The sequence below is a fragment of the Sinohyriopsis cumingii genome, chromosome 2, assembly GCF_028554795.1.
Source record: "Sinohyriopsis cumingii isolate HCF-2022 chromosome 2, ASM2855479v2, whole genome shotgun sequence".
Taxonomy (NCBI): domain Eukaryota; kingdom Metazoa; phylum Mollusca; class Bivalvia; order Unionida; family Unionidae; genus Sinohyriopsis; species Sinohyriopsis cumingii.
The window spans coordinates 169230389-169257247 of record NC_142962.1 but is presented as its reverse complement, the minus strand read 5'-3'; the positions used below and the strand labels follow the sequence as shown (position 1 = coordinate 169257247).

General features: G+C 36.0%; 1 protein-coding gene across 1 annotated transcript in view; it reads right to left on the bottom strand.

The window, feature by feature from the left end:
* Positions 1–17105, bottom strand: part of LOC149806279 (CUB and sushi domain-containing protein 1-like) — a 155017-nt gene extending 137912 nt beyond the window's left edge. Inside the window, exons 1-4 of the mRNA XM_089935547.1 lie at positions 17070–17105; positions 16456–16513; positions 10611–10692; positions 6113–6213 (exon numbers count right to left, since the gene is read on the bottom strand). Of these exons, the coding sequence (XP_089791673.1) occupies positions 6113–6213; positions 10611–10692; positions 16456–16513; positions 17070–17105 (277 nt within the window). The remainder of the gene's footprint in view (positions 1–6112; positions 6214–10610; positions 10693–16455; positions 16514–17069) is intronic.
* Between the last annotated feature and the right edge of the window lie 9754 nt (positions 17106–26859).

The following is a 26859-nucleotide window of genomic DNA, read 5'->3' as shown; positions in this document are numbered from 1 at the left end:
ATTCTAGGTAGGTTAGTATGCATTTTCATGCCTTGTCATTCTAGGTAGGTTGGTATGCATTTTCATGCCTTGTCATTCTAGATAGGTTGGTATGCATTTTCATGCCTTGTCATTCTAGGTAGGTTGGTATGCATTTTCATGCCTTGCCATTCTAGGTAGGTTGGTATGCATTTTCATGCCTTGCCATTCTAGGTAGGTTGGTATGCATTTTCATGCCTTGTCATTCTAGGTAGGTTGATATGCATTTTCATGCCTTGTCATTCTAGGTAGGTTGGTATGCATTTTCATGCCTTGTCATTCTAGGTAGGTTGATATGCATTTTCATGCCTTGTCATTCTAGGTAGGTTGGTATGCATTTTAATGCCTTGTCATTCTAGGTAGGTTGGTATACATTTTCGTGCCTTGTCATTCTAGGTAGGTTGGTATGCATTTTCATGCCTTGTCATTCTAGGTAGGTTGGTATGCATTTTCATGCCTTGCCATTCTAGGTAGGTTGGTATGCATTTTCATGCCTTGCCATTCTAGGTAGGTTGGTATGCATTTTCATGCCTTGCCATTCTAGGTAGGTTGGTATGCATTTTCATGCCTTGCCATTCTAGGTAGGTTGGTATGCATTTTCATGACTTGTCATTCTAGGTAGGTTGGTATGCATTTTCATGCCTTGTCATTCTAGGTAGGTTGGTATGCATTTTGATGCCTTGTCATTCTAGGTAGGTTGGTATGCATTTTAATGCCTTGTCATTCTAGGTAGGTTGGTATGCATTTTCATGCCTTGTCATTCTAGGTAGGTTGGTATGCATTTTCATACAAAAAAACTGTTCTTTAGTTGTGATGGTGAAGTTCTAAAAGAGATGCATATCATTATCAATTTTTAAGATAGCAAGAACATTGCCTGAAAAACAAACATACAACAAAAACTTTAATGTAAATATCAGTCATAATTACCTACTCCTGCAATGAGTAACACCCATCAATATACACATACCCACACTGAGTTTCATGATTAAAACAGGACAATATGGACACATCATGCAATAAAGACATGATCTAAGGCTGTGGTACTAACAAAATTATGTACAATCATCTAGTCTGACAATTGCATAAACTGAATCAGAAAAATAAACTGAAAACACAAAATGTAAACAAGGAAAATGAAGTATGAACTATGGGTCAGTGTGACCTGCTTTTTAATGAAGCTGTAGTACTTATCATGATTTATCTCCTTATCAAATTTCATGAATCCAGGTATAACAGTGTGTATAAAGGGTGTGAAAAACCCAGAAGTAAATGCAAAATCTGGAACATGTCAGGAATTCCAGACCTGTCAACCCAAAAGAGACCTACTCAGTCAGGCAGCATTGATATGTTTCCATAAGTTAGACCAATTTTCAGATAGGTATAATGACATATGGTGTACTACCATTGTAACATGGAGAAACATGAATTCAAAATTAAATGCATGAATAATATATTAAGTAGATTAAAGCATCTGCATCATCCTCAATATAGTTAGTCTGGTTGCCCAACTAACTCTGCATCATCCTCAATATAGTTAGTCTGGTTGCCCAACTAACTCTGCATCATCCTCAATATAGTTAGTCTGGTTACCCAACTAACTCTGCATCATCCTCAGTATAGTTAGTCTGGTTGCCCAACTAACTCTGCTATGTGTAGTGTGAAACCTAGATTCAAAACCAACCTGGACAAGACAACCTAGATTCAAAACCAACCTGGACAAGACATAACCTGGATTTAAAAACAACCTGGACAAGACATGACCTGGATTCAAAACCAACCTGGACAAGACATGACCTGGATTCAAAACCAACCTGGACAAGACATGACCTGGATTCAAAACCAACCTGGACAAGACATGACCTGGATTTTACTAAATTTTTGCATTAAATAAGCATTTTCATGATGGTTGACTGGTCTTGACTCAAGTCAATTGACTGGTCTTGACTCAGGACGGTTGGCTGGTCTTGACTCAAGTTGGTTGACTGGTCTTGACTCAAGTCAGTTGACTGGTCTTGACTCAAGTTATAACATTATGTTTACAGGAAGTAAAGAACTTAAACACTGTGCAAAAACTTAACCAAGAATGTAAATATAATGTACATGACTGTACAAAGTTATCCCCCTACCCAGAGGGAAGGTTGAATCCCACTCCAAGCTGTTGCCTAAAACCTAGGAATAAACAATATTTGATACATAGTGAGGTTGTACATTTGTAGATATGCTTAATATTACATGCACATTGCTACAAAAGCTTTCTTCTACCTCATGGGCATGCTAAAACAAGCTCTCATCTACTTCATAGGCATGCTACAAAGAGCTCTCTTCTATTTCATGGGCATGCTAAAACAAGCTCTCATCTACTTCATAGGCATGCTACAAAGAGCTGTCTTCTACTTCATAGGCATGCTACAAAAACTCTCTTCTACTTCATAGGCATGCTACAAAAGCTCTCTTCTACTTTATAGGCATGCTACAAAAGCTCTCTTCTACTTTATAGGCATGCTACAAAAACTCTCTTATACTTCATAGGCATGCTACAAAAGCTCTCTTCTACTTTATAGGCATGCTACAAAAGCTCTCTTCTACTTCATAGGCATGCTACAAAGAGCTCTCTTCTACTTCATGGGCATGCTAAAACGAGCTCTCTTCTACTTCATAGGCATGCTACAAAGAGCTCTCTTCTACTTTATAGGCATGCTACAAAAACTCTCTTCTACTTCATAGGCATGCTACAAAAGCTCTCTTCTACTTTATAGGCATGCTACAAAAGCTCTCTTCTACTTCATAGGCATGCTACAAAGAGCTCTCTTCTACTTCATGGGCATGCTAAAACAAGCTCTCTTCTACTTCATAGGCATGCTACAAAGAGCTCTCTTCTACTTTATAGGCATGCTACAAAAACTCTCTTCTACTTTATAGGCATGCTACAAAAACTCTCTTCTACTTTAAAGGCATGCTACAAAAGCTCTCTTCTACTTTATAGGCATGCTACAAAAGCTCTCTTCTACTTCATAGGCATGCTACAAAAGCTCTCTTCTACTTCATAGGCATGCTACAAAGAGCTCTCTTCTACTTCATGGGCATGCTAAAACGAGCTCTCTTCTACTTCATAGGCATGCTACAAAGAGCTCTCTTCTACTTTATAGGCATGCTACAAAAACTCTCTTCTACTTTATAGGCATGCTACAAAAGCTCTCTTCTACTTTAAAGGCATGCTACAAAAGCTCTCTTCTACTTTATAGGCATGCTACAAAAGCTCTCTTCTACTTCATAGGCATGCTACAAAAGCTCTCTTCTACTTTATAGGCATGCTACAAAAGCTCTCTTCTACTTCATAGGCATGCTACAAAGAGCTCTCTTCTACTTCATGGGCATGCTAAAACGAGCTCTCTTCTACTTCATAGGCATGCTACAAAGAGCTCTCTTCTACTTCATAGGCATGCTACAAAAGCTCTCTTCTACTTTATAGGCATGCTACAAAAGCTCTCTTCTACTTCATAGGCATGCTACAAAGAGCTCTCTTCTACCTCATGGGCATGCTAAAACGAGCTCTCTTCTACTTCATAGGCATGCTACAAAAGCTCTCTTCTACTTCATAGGCATGCTACAAAGAGCTCTCTTCTACTTCATGGGCATGCTAAAACGAGCTCTCTTCTACTTCATAGGCATGCTACAAAGAGCTCTCTTCTACTTTATAGGCATGCTACAAAAACTCTCTTCTACTTCATAGGCATGCTACAAAAGCTCTCTTCTACTTTATAGGCATGCTACAAAAGCTCTCTTCTGCTTCATAGGCATGCTACAAAGAGCTCTCTTCTACTTCATGGGCATGCTAAAACGAGCTCTCTTCTACTTCATAGGCATGCTACAAAGAGCTCTCTTCTACTTTATAGGCATGCTACAAAAACTCTCTTCTACTTCATAGGCATGCTAAAAAAGCTCTCTTCTACTTTAAAGGCATGCTACAAAAGCTCTCTTCTACTTTATAGGCATGCTACAAAAACTCTCTTCTACTTCATAGGCATGCTACAAAAGCTCTCTTCTACTTTATAGGCATGCTACAAAAGCTCTCTTCTACTTCATAGGCATGCTACAAAGAGCTCTCTTCTACTTCATGGGCATGCTAAAACGAGCTCTCTTCTACTTCATAGGCATGCTACAAAGAGCTCTCTTCTACTTCATAGGCATGCTACAAAAGCTCTCTTCTACTTTATAGGCATGCTACAAAAGCTCTCTTCTACTTCATAGGCATGCTACAAAGAGTTCTCTTCTACCTCATGGGCATGCTAAAACGAGCTCTCTTCTACTTCATAGGCATGCTACAAAAGCTCACTTCTACTTCATAGGCATGCTACAAAAGCTCTCTTCTACTTTATAGGCATGCTACAAAAGTTCTCTACTACTTTATAGGCATGCTACAAAGAGCTCTCTTCTACCTCATGGGCATGCTAAAACAAGCTCTCATCTACTTTATAGGCATGCTACAAAGAGCTCTCTTCTACTTCATGGGTATGCTAAAACGAGCTCTCTTCTACTTCATAGGCATGCTACAAAGAGCTCTCTTCTACTTCATAGGCATGCTACAAAAGCTCTCTTCTACTTCATAGGCATGCTACAAAAGCTCTCTTCTACTTCATAGGCATGCTACAAAGAGCTCTCTTCTACCTCATGGGCATGCTAAAACGAGCTCTCTTCTACTTCATAGGCATGCTACAAAAGCTCTCTTCTACTTCATAGGCATGCTACAAAAGCTCTCTTCTACTTTAAAGGCATGCTACAAAAGTTCTCTACTACTTTATAGGCATGCTACAAAGAGCTCTCTTCTACCTCATGGGCATGCTAAAACAAGCTCTCATCTACTTTATAGGCATGCTACAAAGAGCTCTCTTCTACTTCATGGGTATGCTAAAATGAGCTCTCTTCTACTTCATAGGCATGCTACAAAGAGCTCTCTTCTACTTTATAGGCATGCTACAAAAGCTCTCTTCTACTTTATAGGCATGCTACAAAAGTTCTCTACTACTTTATAGGCATGCTACAAAGAGCTCTCTTCTACCTCATGGGCATGCTAAAACGAGCTCTCTTCTACTTCATAGGCATGCTACAAAAGCTCTCTTCTACTTCATAGGCATGCTACAAAAGCTCTCTTCTACTTTAAAGGCATGCTACAAAAGTTCTCTACTACTTTATAGGCATGCTACAAAGAGCTCTCTTCTACCTCATGGGCATGCTAAAACAAGCTCTCATCTACTTTATAGGCATGCTACAAAGAGCTCTCTTCTACTTCATGGGTATGCTAAAACGAGCTCTCTTCTACTTCATAGGCATGCTACAAAGAGCTCTCTTCTACTTTATAGGCATGCTACAAAAGCTCTCTTCTACTTCATAGGCATGCTACAAAAGCTCTCTTCTACTTCATAGGCATGCTACAAAAGCTCTCTTCTACTTTATAGGCATGCTACAAAAGTTCTCTACTACTTTATAGGCATGCTACAAAGAGCTCTCTTCTACCTCATGGGCATGCTAAAACGAGCTCTCTTCTACTTCATAGGCATGCTACAAAGAGCTCTCTTCTACTTTATAGGCATGCTACAAAAGCTCTCTTCTACTTCATAGGCATGCTACAAAAGTTCTCTTCTACTTCATAGGCATGCTACCAAAAGCTCTCTTCTACTTCATATAATATAATGAAAATGTAACTGTAATGGATGAGAAATTCTATATTATGGAGTTTTATCCATCTCAAAAAATGAGGAACATTAAAGAGAATTTAATCTGTAATGCTCAGCTTTATTCTGGTTTAATGTTGCTATCATGGAGAAGACCATGACATAAATTTTGAAATATATCAGTGTCAAAGGAAAATATGAACTGTTTAGAGATATCATGGTCAAGACAGACCACATAGACATAACTTTAAGACCATCAATGAGCTTTGGTTGATGCCCCAAGTAATCATTTTAAATTTCCTTTTGAATAGCTCACCTTCCCTCTCTAAGATACAGTAGTGATTTTACTGGGCCAGATAAATTTGCTGTGGTATGACCGTCTTATTTGCTAAGAAAAAAAGAAAGTTTGCTATCAACCAACATACCTATCCAGAACAGATGATCCGGATGACTGGTTGGAGCATTGGGCCTTATGATCTCTGCATACTGAACATCATTGGCCTGAACAAGTTCACTACCACTGGCACTGAAATAGAGGCATCATAAAAAACAGATAAATTAAAAGAACCTGAATATAAAAAGTCTCACTGCTTTCACTAGAATGGAATATATTATGTGATGTCTCCAAGACAACATTTCAACAACCTCTCTCACATAGTAATAATATCTTGAATATACCACCAGAAGGGATACTCTCACATACTAATAATATCTTGAGTAAGATACCACCAGAAGGAGTACCTTCACATAGTAATAATATATTGATACCATCAGAAGGAGTATTATCACATAGTAATAATATCTTGAATATGATACCACCAGAAGGAGTACTCTCACATAGTAATAATATCTTGAATATTATACCACCAGAAGGAGTACTCTCACATAGTAATAATATCTTGAATATGATACCACCAGAAGGAGTACTCTCACATAGTAATAATATATTGATACCATCAGAAGGAGTATTATCACATAGTAATAATATCTTGAATATGATACCACCAGAAGGAGTACTCTCACATAGTAATAATATCTTGAATATGATACCACCAGAAGGAGTACTCTCACATACTAATAATATCTTGAATATGATACCACCAGAAGGAGTACTCTCACATAGTAATAATATCTTGAATATGATACCACCAGATGGAGTACTCTCACATAGTAATAATATCTTGAATATTATACCACCAGAAGGAGTACTCTCACATAGTAATAATATCTTGAATATGATACCACCAGAAGGAGTACTTTCACATAGTAATAATATATTGATACCATCAGAAGGAGTACTATCACATAGTAATAATATCTTGAATATGATACCACCAGAAGGAGTACTCTCACATAGTAATAATATATTGAATATGATACCACCAGAAGGAGTACTCTCACATAGTAATAATATCTTGAATATGATACCACCAGAAGGAGTACTCTCCCATAGTAATAATATCTTGAATATGATACCACCAGAAGGAATACTCTCACATAGTAATAATATCTTGAATATGGTACCACCAGAAGGAGTACTCTCACATAGTAATATCTTGAATATGATACCACCAGAAGGAATACTCTCACATAGTAATAATAACTTGAATATTATACCACCAGAAGAAGTACTTTCACATAGTAATAATATATTGATACCATCAGAAGGAGTACTATCACATAGTAATAATATCTTGAATATGATACCACCAGAAGGAGTACTCTCACATAGTAATAATATCTTGAATATGATACCACCAGAAGGAGTACTCTCCCATAGTAATAATATCTTGGATATGATACCACCAGAAGGAATACTCTCACATAGTAATAATATCTTGAATATGGTACCACCAGAAGGAGTACTCTCACATAGTAATATCTTGAATATGATACCACCAGAAGGAATACTCTCACATAGTAATAATAACTTGAATATGATACCACCAGAAGAAGTACTTTCACATAGTAATAATATATTGATACCATCAGAAGGAGTACTATCACATAGTAATAATATCTTGAATATGATACCACCAGAAGGAGTACTCTCACATAGTAATAATATCTTGAATATGATACCACCAGAAGGAGTACTCTCCCATAGTAATAATATCTTGGATATGATACCACCAGAAGGAATACTCTCACATAGTAATAATATCTTGAATATGATACCAACAGAAGGAGTACTCTCCCATAGTAATAATATCTTGAATATGGTACCACCAGAAGGAATACTCTCACATACTAATAATATCTTGAATATGATACCACCAGAAGGAATACTCTCACATAGTAATAATATCTTGAATATGGTACCACCAGAAGGAGTACTCTCACATAGTAATAATATCTTGAATATGATACCACCAGAAGGAATACTCTCACATAGTAATAATATCTTGAATATGATACCACCAGAAGGAATACTCTCACATAGTAATAATATCTTGAATGTTATACCACCAGAAGGAGTACTCTCACATAGTAATAATATCTTGAATATGATACCACCAGAAGGAATACTCTCACATAGTAATAATATCTTGAATATGATACCACCAGAAGGAGTACTCTCACATACTAATAATATCTTGAATATGATACCACCAGAAGGAGTAACTTTACGTAACATTGACAAATTTGAGAAGCTGGGATTCCTACCTTATGGAAGAGAGGGTTAACTCAACCAATGGATACATAGAAACACTTGTGTATGATCCTAATTTTCAATCCTGTAAAACACTTAACAACCCAGAACTCCAGGACCCCTTCAAGACCACCACTCTTCATTAAAATCCAATGCATTCAGTGATCTACTTCAACCTTTCCCAAAACAACATAAGCAATCATTATTTCCCTAAGTGCCCATGATTGAATAAGGGCATATGGTACAATTTACATTATAGATAATTTGTAATATGTTACAATTTACAACATGGTACAATTTACAATGCTGAAAATGTTCACAAATCTTACACAACATTACCAGTCACTGAAAATATTTCAAAATGAGCAGACTTTAGAGCATTCAATAACTGTCTTCATCAACAAGATGAACCATCTGAAAATATGGAAGCATAAAGTCAGTTAAATGCCATTCACAGCACCCAATTTTTAAATCACACAAAACGTTTAGTCCAATATTTAACTGATTATAGATTTCACTTAATGATCAGGAAGGCCATATGCTATGGGCCATTTGTGTATTTCAGTGAAGGCCACATGTTATGGGCCATTTGTGTATTTTAGTGAAGGCCACATGTTATGGGCCATTTGTGCATTTCAGTGAAGGCCACACGCTATAGGCCACTTGTGCATTTCAAGGAAAATTATGGTAATTATAGAACATAGAAATACTCTTCACATTTAAACAGTACATGGTGTTTATAGCCTTAACATGAATTTCATTAGCATAATGTGATTATACAATAAATGTCTACAAAAATAATTTTAAAAGTATACATTCCAAACAGCACATTTAAACCCCATCCAGTATAATACCTTATTTAAAAAAACACTGCTTCAGACATGTGTTTCAAGGGAGACAATTACTTCAAGCCTCCATATACCCATCCTATACAGGACAACCAGTGACTTCTTAAAGTTGTGTCATGTTAGTCCAATGTTATATCACTTTTTTCTTTATGAAGTGTTTATTATTTCATTTTACCTATTTAACCATGACAAGCATAAATCAAAATAATCTAAACTATAAAATATGAAATTTGAAATCAAACATTTCTATTACAGAATTGAAATGTTTGAACTAAATATATATATAAAAAATTAGTTTTGTAAAGTTTCTTGTTCTGTTTAAAATAAACTAAATGACTCACAGAGTAATGATTGATTTTGTCCTAAATTATCATTGACATTTTTCTGTTGGTCCCATTTCCTTGGCATGATATAACATTAGCTTCTTAAATTGTGAATAGTCTATTGTTTTACCTTAAGGCCAATAAATCTTGGAAATGGTCCACTGAATTTGGCATGAAGAGATACTATTTTGTTGTTCAAAGTAGCCTTCTCAAACACTGGTCATTACATTAGCATTATTGGTTTATGCCTATATTTTGTACTCCTATTTAAAAAAAAATTCTTACTGAAAAAATATGCCTTAAATAATTTAACTTAATTACAGCCAGTCATTAACCTACAACGCTATGGTCTTAAACTAAGTGAGAGAAAAGAGTGAAACAAAAAAGTTTAGTAAAATTCAACAAATAATTTATTTCCCAAGAATACAAAATGAAAATTTAAGAGGAACTTACAGTATTGTGAACTAAACCCCAAACAGTCCTAAGAGTTCTGTCACAGGTACAAATGTATAAAGTGTGCTAAATAAATTCCATTGGTGTCTTGAATGAATTCCAATACTGAATGTGCTAATGTCCCAATAGTCTGGAATGTGCAGATATGCCAGCTCTCGTGATGTGTCACAATAATATAATTTAGAATGTCTTTAAATGAATTCACAAAAACCCCAAAATGATCTAGTCCAAAAAGTCAATGAACACTTTGTAATTCCAATGAATAATTTAAATAAGTAAATCCTCTGAACACACTTAAAAGACTCATTCCACTACAGATGGTAAGACAGGATTAAATAATTCTAAAGTAAATAACTTTATACACAGACTGTTCCCCGACCACTCAATGGAAGTTTCCATCAAATTCTTAAACTAGGTCAGGTCTATTTTTTCTTAAACATTAGCAAACTGCCTGGCAAAGATCAAGTAGACCATGTTTTTCCAGGGGGAAAGTCAAGTATCCTGAACTCAAATCAAAGTAAACATGTTTATGAAACAATGACACTAATCAGGTAGGCCCGAACTCTTACCCTCAGTTATCAACAAAGGTCAATCACACAATACAAATAAATATACATAAATACAATTTTCACATCAAAAGCCTTACTTCATACAGCTTATCCTGGAATCATTCCAGGTCATTGAAGTCTCCACTGTAAGGTAACATACTCCCTTGGCAGCAACCCATCCTGCAAATATCAAATTTTGGATCATAACAAATATCTGTCAGCAGTGTATGTTCTAATTAAATCTCTATTCCTTCCAAAACTGATTCACAACTAATATGTAAAATGTTGGTCTACCTACTGAAATTAACCTATATCATCCAGTTTGGCTTGTTTAATTTGTGAAAAACCAATTTCTTTTGGTATGAAAATTGCATTATTTACACTCATTGGTGCTGTGGATTTAAATGACAAGACACACTGTCCCTAAATTGTAAACTAGGTGTAACAACATTATATTTATTAAATGTATAGAACCAGTTCTGCAACTGATATTCTGAACATATAAATCCAGTATATTTTACCACAATGATACAAATGAATGGATGGATATGTGTCAACATTCCTCTGCATATAGAACTGAGAAATTAGTTTCAATGGTCCTCCTATTACAAATTTTGTCTATACACATTGGCCCAATGAGAAGTACTGTGTTACACACATCCAAATAGCTCCACACCCAGCCATAAACCACCACCAGTCCTTCAATGTAAGATGTCCCAAACATAAATATTAGGGTAGGCATCTTACATGTCCCAAACATAAATATCAGGGTAGGCATCTTACATGTCCCAAACATAAATATCAGGGTAGGTATCTTACATGTCCCAAACATAAATATCAGGGTAGGCATCTTACATGTCCCAAACATAAATATCAGGGTAGGCATCTCACATGTTCCAAACATAAATATCAGGGTAGGTATCTTACATGTCCCAAACATAAATATCAGGGTAGACATCTTACATGTCCATCTGGTGAGTTACCTTGTCACTAACATTTAATATTCTTTTAAGTTTCCAGCCTCTTTAAACCCTTATCCATATGAATCTGTCTGTCTATGCCAACAGGTTATATATAAATGTTTCATTTTTATTACTTTAATTAATCTGTTGCATTTACATGCCTAAATGTGAAAACACCTGATTGAATAAAATAAGAATACTTTACATTAATTGTAAAAAAGTATGCATCACTTATATATGTATTCAATAGTCACCCATTTTTTTAGGGAAGTAATAATACTCTCTTTCAATCATTTTGGAGTATTCACAAAGAACTTGATTTGTCTTCCCTTCTACATGCTGCTGCTGTAAATTTGGACCCCTGACTATGATATGGAATGCTGCATGAGAAATTACAGACACTTTCCTTGGGGCTAGATATTCAGTATGAACATTGAACCTACTGTGCATCTGTGTACATTTTGTCAAAATCATCTGTACAGTTCCTAATATTTCTTCTTTTTTCTATCTTTTCAATTTTGGTAACAAACTTGATTTGTTTTTGTTTCCCAATTCATGTGGTTACACACATACATATATCCTGCTAACTTTGCACTTTTTCAGTTGCTATCATTACATATGAATTTATAAATCTTTTTATTTTTACTGAGTCTACTATACCTTTGTAACTGGACCACATTTTAGGTTAGGAATAAATCTGTCTTGAAGCAGCAAAAGACAATGGGCAGTGATGGTACAAAATTTCTACACTATGCTCTCTCACCCAACAAAATAAAGGCCATTGATCTCCAACTATACTCTCCCACCCATCAAGACAAAGGCCATTGATCTCCAACTATACTCTCCCACCCATCAAGACAAAGGCCATTGATCTCCAACTATACTCTCCCACCCAACCAGACAATGGCCAGTGATAGCACATGATCTCTATACTTTGGTTTGGCACCCCAGGAGACAATGGACTATGATGGCACTTACACTTCACTTTCCAATCTCATAAGACAATGGACAGTGATGGCATATACACTTTGCTTTCCCACCCATCAAGACAACGGAGAGTGATGGTATATACACTTTTTTTGCACCCTACAAGACAATGGACAGTGCTGGCACATGATCTCTACACTAACGTTTTGCAAACCCACAAGACAATGGACAGTGATGGCACATGATCTCAACACTATGTCTTGCAAACCCACAAGACAATGGACAGTGATTGCACATGATCTCTACACTATGTCTTGCAACTCCACAAGACAAAGGATAGTGATGGTACATACCCTTTGCTTTTCCACCAAACAAGACAATGTACAATGATGGCACATGATTTATACACTGTTTTGCCAACCCATGAGACAAAGGACAGTGATGGCACGTGATCTTTGCACTATGTTTTGCACCCAATGAGACAATGGACAGTAATGGCACATGATCTTTATATCATGTTTTGCAACCTCATGAAACAATGGACACTTTGCTTTGCCACCCCACAAGACAATGGACACTGATAGCACATGTTCTGTACACTTTGCTTTGCCACCCTACAAAATAATGGACAATGATGGAACATGATCTCTACACTACGTTTTGCCAATCCCACAAGACAATGGACAGTGGTGGCCTATATACTTTGCTTTAGCACCCAGCAAGACAATGGACAGTGATGGTACATGATTTCTATATTTTGTTTTGCCACCCCACAAGAGAATGGACAGTGATGGCACATGATCTCTACACTATGTTTTGCCACCCCACAAGACAATCGATAATGACAGCACATGATCTCTACACTTTGCTTTCCCACCCAACAACACAATGGACAGTGATGGCACAAGATCTTTACACTCTGTTTTTGCCACCCCACAATACAATGGATGGTGATGGCACAAGATCTCTACACTCTGTTTTTGCCACCCCACAATACAATGGATGGTGATGGCACAAGATCTCTACACTCTGTTTTTGCCACCCCACAATACAATGGATGGTGATGGCACAAGATCTCTACACTCTGTTTTTGCCACCCCACAATACAATGGATGGTGATGGTACAAGATCTCTACACTTAGGTTTTGCCAACCCACAATACAATGGATGGTGATGGCACAAGATCTCTACACTCTGTTTTTGCCACCCCACAATACAATGGATGGTGATGGCACAAGATCTCTACACTTAGTTTTTGCCACCCCACAATACAATGGATGGTGATGGCACAAGATCTCTACACTCTGTTTTTGCCACCCCACAATACAATGGATGGTGATGGCACAAGATCTCTACACTCTGTTTTTGCCACCCCACAATACAATGGATGGTGATGGCACAAGATCTCTACACTCTGTTTTTGCCACCCCACAATACAATGGATGGTGATGGCACAAGATCTCTACACTTAGTTTTTGCCAACCCACAATACAATGGATGGTGATGGCACAAGATCTCTACACTCTGTTTTTGCCACCCCACAATACAATGGATGGTGATGGCACAAGATCTCTACACTTAGTTTTTGCCAACCCACAATACAATGGGCAGTGGTGGCACATGATCTCTATACTATGTTTTGCCACCCCACAAGACAATCGATAATGATGGCACATGATCTCTATACTTTGCTTTTCCACCCCACAAGACAATGGATAGTGATGGCACATATACTTTGCTTTGCCACCACACAAGATAATGGACAGTGATGGCACATGATCTCTACACTTTGTTTTGCCACCCCACAAAAGAATGGACAGTGATGGCACATTATCTCTACACTATGTTTTGCCACCCCACAAGACAATGGATAATGATGGCACATGATCTGTACACTTTGCTTTCCCACCCCAACCAAACAAGGGACAATGATGGCACATGATCTCTACACTATGTTTTGCCACCCCACAAGTTAATTATGGTCTGGGTAAGTATAGTTGCTTCAATGAGACCTTGTTACCAGTTTGTTGACATTTGAATAGAAATTCATGACAATGTACCTAGAATACATGAACCTTATTTAAATGCAATATTGTCTGCACACCATTTCAAGTCTTCACTTGGATCCCTTGTTTGTTTCCTCAAATCTGGTGTACTTTTGTTCAAATATTTTTACCACTTTTCATAAGACAAGTTACAAAATCATATCATGCCATTACCTCAATTTTCAGTTTTATAATGTAATGCAGATTTAAATTATGTTTAATCTGCAATGTAATTGTCTGTCTTAGCTGTAAAATGACTACCTCTTGTTTCAATTGTTACATTGCAAATGTTTATTCTTGTTTGTATTTAAATAATATAAAAATTCATGTTATTTACTTTTTCTGTCAATGGGTCACATAAAATATATGATTTATTTAATCACATATGACCATCACAAAAATGTAATTTATTTATTTGTGACATCAAGTTTGATACAACTTTACAATGGCATGTAACCCTAAAGATCTAACAACATACAGATAAAATCCATTATAACGCGATGCTCAGGGTCCAAAGAATAACATCATGATATAATGGGGATTGCATTAACAAGTTTCTCGTAAAACTTCTCCATAGAAAATGTGAATTTAAATTTCAATGTCATCAGTTTTAACTAACCTCTTGATCATATATCATTTGTTTTGTTCACCAGATTTCATCAGACATCAAATATACTTCAGTTTTGAACTATATACATGCCAATATGGTGGAAACAGCACATGTTGAAGCTACAGCAACATTAAACACAGTGCTGGAATTAAAACTCTGCTAGGGATATGAATAACTGGCTTATCTGAGAGCATGTATTTATGATGAGAGGTTCCCTTAAATTAAAAAATGGGAGCCATGCTGCCATGGCATTATAAGTGGAATCATGTCATAATGAATTATGTTATAACGGGTTTTATCTGTAATTAGGTATCCCTTGGCTTCATAATGAAAATGAAAACTTCCAAACAAGAACTACCCAACAGCCAAATGCAAAGTATTTAGCCAGGTGTGTGTGTCTGTTTATATATATATATATATATATATATATATATATATATATATATATATATATATATATATATATATATATATATATATATATATATATATATATATATATAAGCATCATTGGGATTTCCATTTTCCCCACTCTTTGACCAATCTTTGGGCAACGATGTCTCCTAGATAATTGTGGAACATAATATCAATGCTCCAGTGTCTTCTTTTCCAGGATCAGTGCTGTAGATTACAGAACTCAAATTGCTCCTCAGGAGAGTCAGTGTGGTCAAATAATGTAGTTGGCACCTTTTCCAATACCAGTAGAGTAAGATAAAGAACTGAAATTACTCCTCAGTTAGAGAGACCACTCCGGTGGCCTAGTGGTTAGAGCTTCCACCTCATACAGAGGTCACAGATTCGAGCCCTGGCCAAGTCATACCAAAGACTTATAAAAATGGTACTAACAGCTGACTCACATGGCGCTCAGCATTAAGAGGTCACTATTAGGACTGGTCAGCCTGGTGTCAGGATAATGTGTCAGGATGGGGCATCATGCTACATGTCTGCAGCATGATGCCTCAGTGCCTCAGTGCTAGACATCACTATAAACTGCCACACTGCTGACATAATAGTGATATGACTGGAAAATTGTTAAAGCTACATAAACAAGCCAACACACACACCCACTCCTCAGTTAGAGTCAGTGTAGCATGGTCATCAGATAATGTAGTTGGCACCACAGAATGGAGATCATTAAGTCAATGAGTCTGAATTTAAATGCCTCTGAGCTAGGTACTTCACCTAAAAGGCATTTGAGTCATCCATCTGTGAATGGTTACCTGATTTATAGTGTAGCCTAACCCATGATGGTGTCATCTATCCAATTGAGTCACTTTACAGGATAAGATATGGCTATCCAGACTATAAATAGATTTGGGAATTAATACTTTAATCTATATTTATGTAACTATTCCACTAAGATTCACACAGTATGGTAGTCAATAATTTAAGTACTCACCTTCAGGACATTCAAAGGTCAAATCCCCAACAGTCTCTGTAACAGAACTTGCTGCTTTCTGTAAACAAAAGGAAAACATTCTTTTCTTAAATCAGCTTGGTTTCCTTCTTTACTGACTTTGATGGGAATTAAATTTCAAATGCATTAGCATCATTCAGATACAGAATCCAACTTATGTGTACAAGGTTTGCAATAACTGAAATGATGCCATTTAATAAAAAAACAATTCGAAATTTCAACATTTTCTTTATATATACACATTAGACTTGCTGAGTAGCGTATAGCTATTATAATGTGCATGCTGCTACTTGCTATTCTATCACATCCCTAAGTTATTAGACTCGTCCCTTGGTCTTATCATAGTACTTTACTGTAATTCATCTGGCAACATTTTTAAACAGCAGAGATATTGTGAGAAAAAAAATTCCTTTAAAGGGACTGGTGGTCTTCTGGCTGAAAAATATCCAGCAATTCCAGATCATACCATTCCTTTTAACTGCTTAGTGGTGAAACTATCTCTGTTTTTCTTCAGCAAAATCAAGATATGAAAGTAGATGCTTTGATGGACAAAGTGAACATCAGATACATATCATTTTCCTTTAGGACCAAATTACCTTTGCTGGAAACCCCATGTAGATATGACGTTCCATTTTGGATTAACAATAACAATATTTTCAAGATGGCTACCATGATAGTCATAATGGGCATCAGATTGGCACCATTTCTATTTAGAACCAACTAGACATCATAAAAGGTTACTGTAGACATTACCATCCAACTCAGAGAAGTAGCAATAACAAGACTTTCATGATCGCCATTGTGACTACCATATTAGAATTCAAATTTTCATTTGGAACCAGACTGACATCATAAAAAGTCTTTAAGTGAAAACCCATTGCTAAAAAAAACATTAATTCAGGAGCAGTTGTGATAAGATTTTCAAGATGGCTACTGTGGCAACCATATTGGCTGTCTGAGCAGTACCATTTTCATTTAGGTTCAGCTAGACATCATCAGACATCTATGGAGGAAACCCTATGTCAATGATCCTTATGTTCTGGAGAAGTAGCAATAATAACATTTTCAAGGTGGCAATACTGGATCTAGATCAGCATCATTTTATTGAAATCCCCATACTGTCATGACCATCTATTCAAGAGCAGAGATAATACAATTTTCAACATGGCAGCCATGGTGGTCAAATTGGATATAATATCAGCAACATTTACATTAGGTCCAAATAGATATCATAAAAAGTATTCTGGCCAACAGAACATGTCAACATGACCTTTTATAGTAGCAAAAATAAGTTTTAATAAATACTGGTCATATTGGATGTCGGATCGACACCACGTTCATTCATGACCAACAAAAAAATATCGAGTCTTTCAGTAAATACCCAATGACTGATCATTCAGGACAAGTAGGTATAACATTTAAAAGACGGCCAATGTGGTAGCCATATTTGATGTCTGAACACTATATTTTAGCTAGGGTCCAATTTGACATCAAAAGAAGTGTTTTCAATGAACTCATTATATTGATATGACCCCAGGTCAGGTTAAGCAGCAATAACAAAATTTCCAGTATGGACACTATGGTAGCCATATTGAATGATGAAGTGGCACCATTTTCATTATGACCTCAATGACCTTGGACAGAATGTGTGTAAGGTTTTATGGCAATCCTCTTAGCAGTTTAGGTGTAATGCTAATAAATCTGTTTTAATATATGGATGGACAATGTACAACAAACAGATCATCCCAAAGGAAATAAAATACTAGGTGCAGAATTAGTTGTTATCACAAACTAAATTTCAAATATAAAATCCACACGTCGACATCAACGTTTGTATATCTTTGTTTATGTGTGTGTGTGTGTGTGTGTGTGCATGCGTGCGTGTGTGTGTGAATCCCATTCAAGGTACATGCAAAATGGGTTAAGTGATAATGGAAAAATGTGAAATAGTCTGTATAACCACGTGATATTTGTCAGTGATATACAACAACAAAAATCTGAGACATCATGGAATATAATGTTATTTCTCATAATCCATACTATATTTAGCTTAAAGATAATGTTATTTCGCATAGTATATAACATGAGTGTCGTATAGATAATTTCTTTGTGTTGTCACAAATGTCTGTATATTTTATTGATAAAAGGTCAGACTTTTGTTATATATCAGTTAATTGGTGTTGTTGTGCAAGCTTTTGCAAACTGGTCATTTTTACTAACATTGACTGAATAAGATGAAGTAATCAATATATAAATGAAATCGTAAATTATATTTGTAACGAGCCCTCCGGTGGTCTAATGTTAGAACGTCCGCCTCGGATGCGGGTGGTCGCAGGTTCGAGTCCTGGCCTGTTCATATCAAAGACTTATAAAACTGGTACTAGCATTAAGCGGTTAGTGTTAGAACTGGTCAGCCTGGTGTCGGGATAATGTAAAGGGGTGGGTTATTATGTCGCATGTCTGCAGCATGATGTCACAGTGCTAGACTTCACTATAAAGAGCCACACTGCAGACATCGTAGAGATATGACTAAAAAAATTAAGGTTACATTTAAAATCTAAACGCACACGTATTTTTAAGACTCTCCCTTATGTAATGATGCAAAATCGGTAGAAATTTGAAACAGATTATAACCAATTGTGTTGTGTATATGACCGTCTTGCACGTGTTAAAATATTGGGAGTTTGCTTTGAAAGACTTTTTTAAAAAGTTTTTCACTAGGTAGTTTTTTATATACAGAAACTGAACTTCTCCATATGGTAATTATTTTTCACTATATAAATTGATATATAATGAAATAACTACAACAAAGAGATGCTACCCCATCTAGTTGTTGCTGTTGTAGAGTTTAACGCCATTTTTCAGCACAAGATAGGCTATACATGGCGGCCAGTATAAATGGTGGAGGAAGAACCAAGGAAAACCCCAGGAAGAACCACCGACCCACAAGAAGCTACTGGCAAGCTTTCTCATATATCCACATTGGCCGAGCCCGAGATTGGAACCCATGCAGACAGAGGTGATAGGCAATGATCCGTAACGGTGAGCGTTTTAGACCACTCGGCCACTCGGGCAAACTAAAACACTACTAGTGGATTTTTTTTGGTCCACTCAATTTTATCCCATTCTATTTATTTATTCATTACTTTGGAAAATCCATACATATCTAAAGTCTGAATTTAAAATGTGGTATATTTTATTCATTTTAGACACTTTTTATTCCCTGTACTAAATTCAAGGCTTTATTCAACTCACTCAAGAACTTTTCAAGTAAATAAAAACAACTCTGTAAAAGCTTTTTCAACTTTCAATGATTTTCCAGGCACACATTAAAATTCAAATATTTTTTCAGGGTTTTGCAAACCATGAATTTTGCTGACTCGATAAAGCATACATACTTTCCTGATTATCATCCGTAGGACATGCAAAAGTATTTCGACGAGGGCGAACCACAAAAATCAACACACACAAAAAAAATCCCTAACAGCAGGGTCGACTTGATCGGGGGATTTTCCGCGTGTTCCCTGTTCTGTGGCGGCCCCCAAAACTTCATATTAATTTCGTTCACGTCTGTCCCCTAGATAAAAATATCTTAATCTCAACAAGTGGACGAAGGAGGTAGGGGTACTAATATGTATACCTGGAAGGACCCCAGTCATACCCTGATTTAAGGATTACGGAACAACCATACTACAAACTGTGGCAAACTTTATTTTGTTTCTGTTACAACATTGTTCACGAATTTAAGATCACGACAATTCCCCCAGCTCCCTCTCCCCCCGTCTTATCCCCCACCTAAACAAAATGAGTGAAATAATCAGATCACCATCTTTTAATTTCGAACACACTGTTTTCTCGCTCTCAGATTCACTTCTAACTGTTTTCTCGCTCTCAGATTCGCCTCTAACTGTTTTCTCGCTCTCAGATTCGCCTCTGTCTATTCCATGATTCACACATGTAAAACTTTGCAGACCCAAATCCTGATCTGGAAAGTTCTGCATACGACCTTCAGCATACCATTTCCTCCTTTTGTGTTCTTACTCAAACTTTCCTCAGGTCCGGGTTATTTTCAGACTAACGGAAGACAGGAAGACACTTTTATATTTATGTTTTAGAATCTGATATTGCATTTTTGAAAGTTCATGATACTGGATTAAAAAATGTCTTTGTTTGGTTTCTATTTTTTATATTTCATATTTTCTTCCTTATCCAATTTTCAAATTTTCATGAGTTTCAGGCGTTCTAAGCAATATTAACGTCTCATGCACCAGCGTTTAACCACTGAATCGTTAACTGTGATCAAACGTCGAAGTAATATTCCAGGAAATGTGTATTACGTCTCAAGGTCTTTAACTAGGCAACAGAAAGAAGCGAAACCAAGAAGTTTAGTGAAATCAACAAATAATTCATTTTTTTAAGTTACAAAGCTAAAATTTAAATGATACTGATAGTATTGTGGATTAAATCCCAAATAATTATAAATGTCTTAGCACAAAACCAAAAGTATAGAATGTTCTGAATGAATTTCAATAGTCTTGAATGTACTTATGTACCAATAGCCTTGAATTTACTGATGTACCAATAGTCTTGAATGCGTTAATGTTGATGTACCACAATGATGCATTCCAGCATGTCTTTGAATGAGTTCTCAATAATCCCAAAGAAGTGTTTTAGTACAAAGGTGAATGAGCACATTTTAAGTCCGATGAATAGTCTATATAAACAATACATATACAATTATATGAGCACAACTACCAACGCTGATCATGCGTTCCCAAACACTGATATAAAACAGGAATGAATAACAGCTAATTAAATCACACACACACACACACACACACACACACACACACTTGTTTACTTCTTTGACAACAATCAGGTAGACATCACCCTCAATCAACGACAAAAACCAAGCACATAATACACTTAGATATAGCACAGTAATATACCCACTTACACTTTCCACAATATTCATGAGCTTATTGTCCGTTACCCGTGGTGAAATCTCTCTCTCTCTCTCTCTCTCAGATATATATAAATTCGACTGTCAACATGCAACATCATTCAGGTATGGTTGGTGTAAGATTCTTTGATAGTTCGACAGACCGACACAAATTCATTTACTGAATTTCCGTGCAGTTCACTCGTTATTGTACATTGTCGTCGTTGTCATCAACATCATCATCATCTGTTGGTTTCTTCATGATATGTGTTTTATATGAGTGCATGTCAGAATGTGCAAAGGTGTTTTCTGATCTTAGACGTTAGTTAACATTCTAATAAAACTGGTGTTAGGCGTTCTACTGATAATCTCATTTAAGTTCACTTGGTAGTATTCTAAGTAAGCGTTTGGTGGAGCACTGACCCTAATCATTCTAATGACTTTTGACTTATTCATACATAATAATGTTTATTCCCAGTGTACATCGTTTTATTAAAAATGATTCAGAGGAGTTCTGCTGTTATCGTTCTTAATTATCAAACTCATTTAGTGTATTTATGGACTGAGTTTTTAAACAATTACCTAATAGCATTTATTATCCGTACAGCAACATGTTATCCGTATTGATGTTAAGAAAATGTGGCGTGGAACTTTACTAAACCAGAAGACGGTTTCAAGAGTCAGCTCATATCATCGTCATTTAAATTTGTTTCTTGGTTGGGTTTTTAACAGAATTTTTTGTACAGCTTTTCATGCATGTCTCACATGAATTAATTTTCTCTGTCGTCATTTGACGGAGTTTTTGGCCCTGATATAAATAGCCCCCCCCCCCCAAAAGAAAATGCGGTAAAAGAAGTATTAAAATTGCGGCTTTCGTCTTTACATCAGGTTTACGTATGCACATATATAGGAGCTTAATGTAATTAATCAATATTCTGTTTATTCATTGGAATTAACTATGACCACTATTTTATATATCCATGAAAGGTTCCATCCTGCACATGGATAATACTTTTGCTATCAGACTTAAAACAGATGCGAACATCTGATAAAGATTTCTACCTATGCAAGTGTAAGATTTTAAGATACTCTATTATCTGCAATTATCATATAGTACATATCTTTTAGTCCTATGATTCCCATTCCCCCTTAATAAAACCTCCCAAAATTAACAAGAATAAAAACAAACGTTATCAGTCCGCCCAACTACTTTTTATTATACATTATATTCATATTTAAATATTCTCTGAAATTTAATCGCGTTCGTGAGTTTAAACTACGTACCTATGACGTAAGTATGAAAAATGTAGCTTTAACTATATAATGCAATTTGATTATCTCTCTCTCTCTCTCTCTCTCACACACACACACACACACACACACACACACACTTCTAGATTCAAATTGCCCAAGAGTAACGCAACTTCTGCACTATTATAGTCAAATATCTAAGCTAGCGTGGGGATATGCTATTTAGCCGTGTATTTCTACTTGATTTGTGGACCGAACCTGTGGCCTAAGTGGTTAGAGCATTCGACTCAGATGAGGGATGTCGCGGGTTCGAACCCAGACTGATAAAATATATGTGTATCAGCAGCTGCTTTGCTTGGCGCTCAGCGTTAACAGCTAGTGTTAGGACTGGTCGGCCTGTTGTCAGGATAATGTGAATGGGCGAGTGGGCGGGACTTTATGCTACATGTCTGCGGCATAATGTCCCAGTGCCACACTGCAGACACCCTCTAGCGATATGACTAAAAGATTCTTAAAGCTACGTTAAAAATCCAAATCACACACACACACATGCACACACACATTACTTGATTTTTGTTGTTTAGCTTATGTGTATTTTTAATACAATATGGGATGACCAATTTTGAAAATAGTGTATTTGTTAGGAAATCATAGAAGTATACCACCATTAAATGTTATGTATATTGTGGATCACGGGCCTGTACGGTTATCAAACGTCAAGCGAACCCGTCGGCTTTCAAACCTTGCCCCACAAATTTGTACTGCAACAAGATAGGCATCGTGAATCATTGTTGTACAAATATGAAATTCTACACACACGTTTGTGAATTACGGTTAAGCAAAACAAAAGAAGTAATCGATGCCTCTGACTTACAAAACGTGTGCACTGGGTATCGCTGAAGTATATTACAATAGTTGTACTAAACATTCTGTCTTTTATTGTTTTGACATGTCAAAGTCATACAAGCACATGCACCAAGATGTGCCCGGGCTATTACAATTTCGTAGAAAAATATTCATATCTAGTAAATCAAAAGTAAATATAGTTTTCAAAGTGAACTAAAATGTAAGAATATTTTGAAAATATGATTACACGTTATTTATAGACAATGAATATGTTAGAAGAGCAAAAGAAACTATCTTGAAAGTTAAACATAAAAATATATGTGCTGGACAATTAGAAATGAAAAAATAATATTAAGATCATATTAGGAAGAAATGCATAGGGCGAGGTCCATGGCTAGAGCTATATTGATAAGGCAAGGTCCAGGGCTAGAGCTATATTGATAAGGCAAGGTCCAGGGCTAGAACTATATTGATAAGGCAAGGTCTAGGGCTAGAGCTATATTGATAAGGCAAGGTCCAGGGCTAGAACTATATTGATAAGGCAAGGTCTAGGGCTAGAGCTATATTGATAAGGCATGGTCCAGGGCTAGAGCTATATTGATAAGGCAAGGTCTAGGGCTAGAGCTATATTGATAAGGCAAGGTCTAGGGCTAGAGCTATATTGATAAGGCAAGGTCCAGGGCTAGAACTACATTGATTGAAGAAGGAGACAACTTGACCACATAAAAAAGAAATGACATAAGTAAGACGACGCAGCCTCTTGCTAATCAGCGGGCTGGGCTTTTTTGTAACAGATAGAACAAAAGCTTGGATGAAAAGAAAAGAATATGAATCTGTGTAAAAAGCATGAAGATGCTGCTGTCAATCTTGAAATGTTTCATATTTATATAGATATTCTAGATTAAATGACTTCCTGAAACATTTTTTAACGGTCCTATAACATATATAGCAGCAATGAATGTTCTAAAAAAACAAAAATATCTCATGAAATAAGCGCAGGATAAGCAGATTTCACTTGAGAATTGGTGAGGAAAAATGTAAATGGAAATTTATTAGGCAGTTTCTAGTGAAGGCTTTTACCTTTAGATGTACACTTGGCGAATTATCTTACACACGGTGTTATGTATATCTATATTATGTGTGTTAATTTTCATGATTATAGATTGAAAGGGTCATTTACTAAATAGCATATTAAATAGCTAATTGTTTACATTGTGAGTTTCTACTTCGGAATGAGATCATTTTACTTTTAATCGAAGTAAAGAGGATGAGATGAGTTCAGGTCAAGGGTTTTGAAAAACCAGACTGACCTACGTCCTGAATGATTAGCTGCTAAAGTACCTGGCTTTGTTGGTAAAGTTTGGGTAATTATTTTAAGAAATTCGTTTCGTTCTCTGTATTACGTCTTGGTTTCTTTTAAATCTATGTACAGAAAATTAGTTATTCCTAGTATTCATATTGTCCGTAGAGGAGTAAAATAGTTGTGATCATTTGAGAGAATTAATTAATTTATTTCAATTATTTATTGGAATTACCACGTGCCTAGCCTTTCAGGATAAGCAACTGTATTGGGATAACTTGGAAACATTTTGGATTATATCATTGTGATATATCAAGAATACTGACACATCAGCATAATAGATTAAACTTCATTCCGACTAACACTGGAACTCATCCAGAATACTTGATACTTTTGGACATGTGATCGAATGTTTAGGACTAGTTAAAATTTTATTCACCATACTGGAAGTTAATTTTTATTGTTCTACTTTCTATTTTAGGAAAATAAATTATATTTTGAATTTTACAAAACCTTTGGTTTTTTCTTTATCTGTCACTTAATTGAAGACCATAGAGTCGTAAGAAGAAAATTGGGGTCTCGACCCGCGATACGAATATCTCTAACAATTTCAGATAAATTACAAGTGTTTTTGAAATTTAATTTCACTTTTGGTTTGGAAGTTTCTTAGATCCATTTATTTTAATTTCGCATACGTAGGACATTTTTAGTGAAACAAACAAACTTTCACTATGTCATCTAAAGTGGAGAACATTAGTTCAGACCCTACCCAGTATAGGTTAGAGTCCTTAAAATAAATAATGAGTTGCTTGAGACTCCAGACATTATGATCTTTCGGAAGCTAAGGCTTCTTAAACGAAGCAAGAGTTAGCGAATATTTTTCTTCATTACTTGGTGAAAATGGTAAAGGTGTCTTTGGTTAGATTAATAGGCTTATATCTGATTCAGACAGGAAATGAAGAGAATTACAGTTTAAAAACCAAATAGAAATACAGCTAAGAAGGCCTCATCTTCAGCAGGAAGTAATGCAAATAGAGCAAGGAGCAAGAGAAATGCAAAATGAGGTAAGAGAAAGAAAAATGAAAATATTAAAAGATGAAATGGAAATGCTACATAAATTAAAGAATTAGAACTGACAAGGACAGCAAACTAGCCCTCTTTTCACACAAGTTTAAGTTTTGATGCTACCACAGATATTAAACTAGAAGAAAGAAAAGAAAGATGATCAATGTTGTACTCATTTTGAGAAACTTGCTGAAAATTTTAAATAGCCAAGAGATCATTGGACTTTGTTATTGCAAAGTGCATGTATTGGCAGAGTTCACGAAGTCTACACTTCACTCGCAGTACAACAAGGTGTTAATTATGATGTGGTCAATGAATTATCTTGAAGGGTTATGAAGTGGCACCTAAGCCATATCGTCAAAAGTTTAGAAATTGTAAAAAAGAAACTCGACAAACTCATCTCAAATTTGCATTGGAAAAAAGCAACTATTTGATAGTTGGTGTACAGCCAAGAAGGTTGATAAAGATTACAATAGCCTCAAACAACTCATATTAATTCAAGAGTTCAAGAATTGCATCCATAGTGATGTCAATACCTTGATGAGAAAAAGGACAAACTTCAGAAACTGCTGCTAGCACAGCTGGTGACTATTCCTTTACTCAAAATGTTTATTGGTCAATAAATCTTCCTCTCAGTAGGATTTTAGTTTAAAAAATCAATTCACTCTCACGCTAATACTTTTCAATCTCAAACTCGCATAATGTTTTGGAATCATACGATACGATACGACGGATCAGAAATCCTTATCTCTTCTTTCGTGCACTTATTATAATAAGAAAGGACACGTTATTTTCAGACTACCACATCTTGAAAAGCAAGCAAAATAATCAAGACGGAGCTTTTCCAAATACTCTTATTTCTAAGAGGTCAATGTCACTGTCTAATATTGAAAGCAATAAATGTGTTGGGCCACGCAAACTCCGGTCTGACTTTGTTACTGAGAATTATGAACCATTCATATCAAACTGTTTGTATCACTTG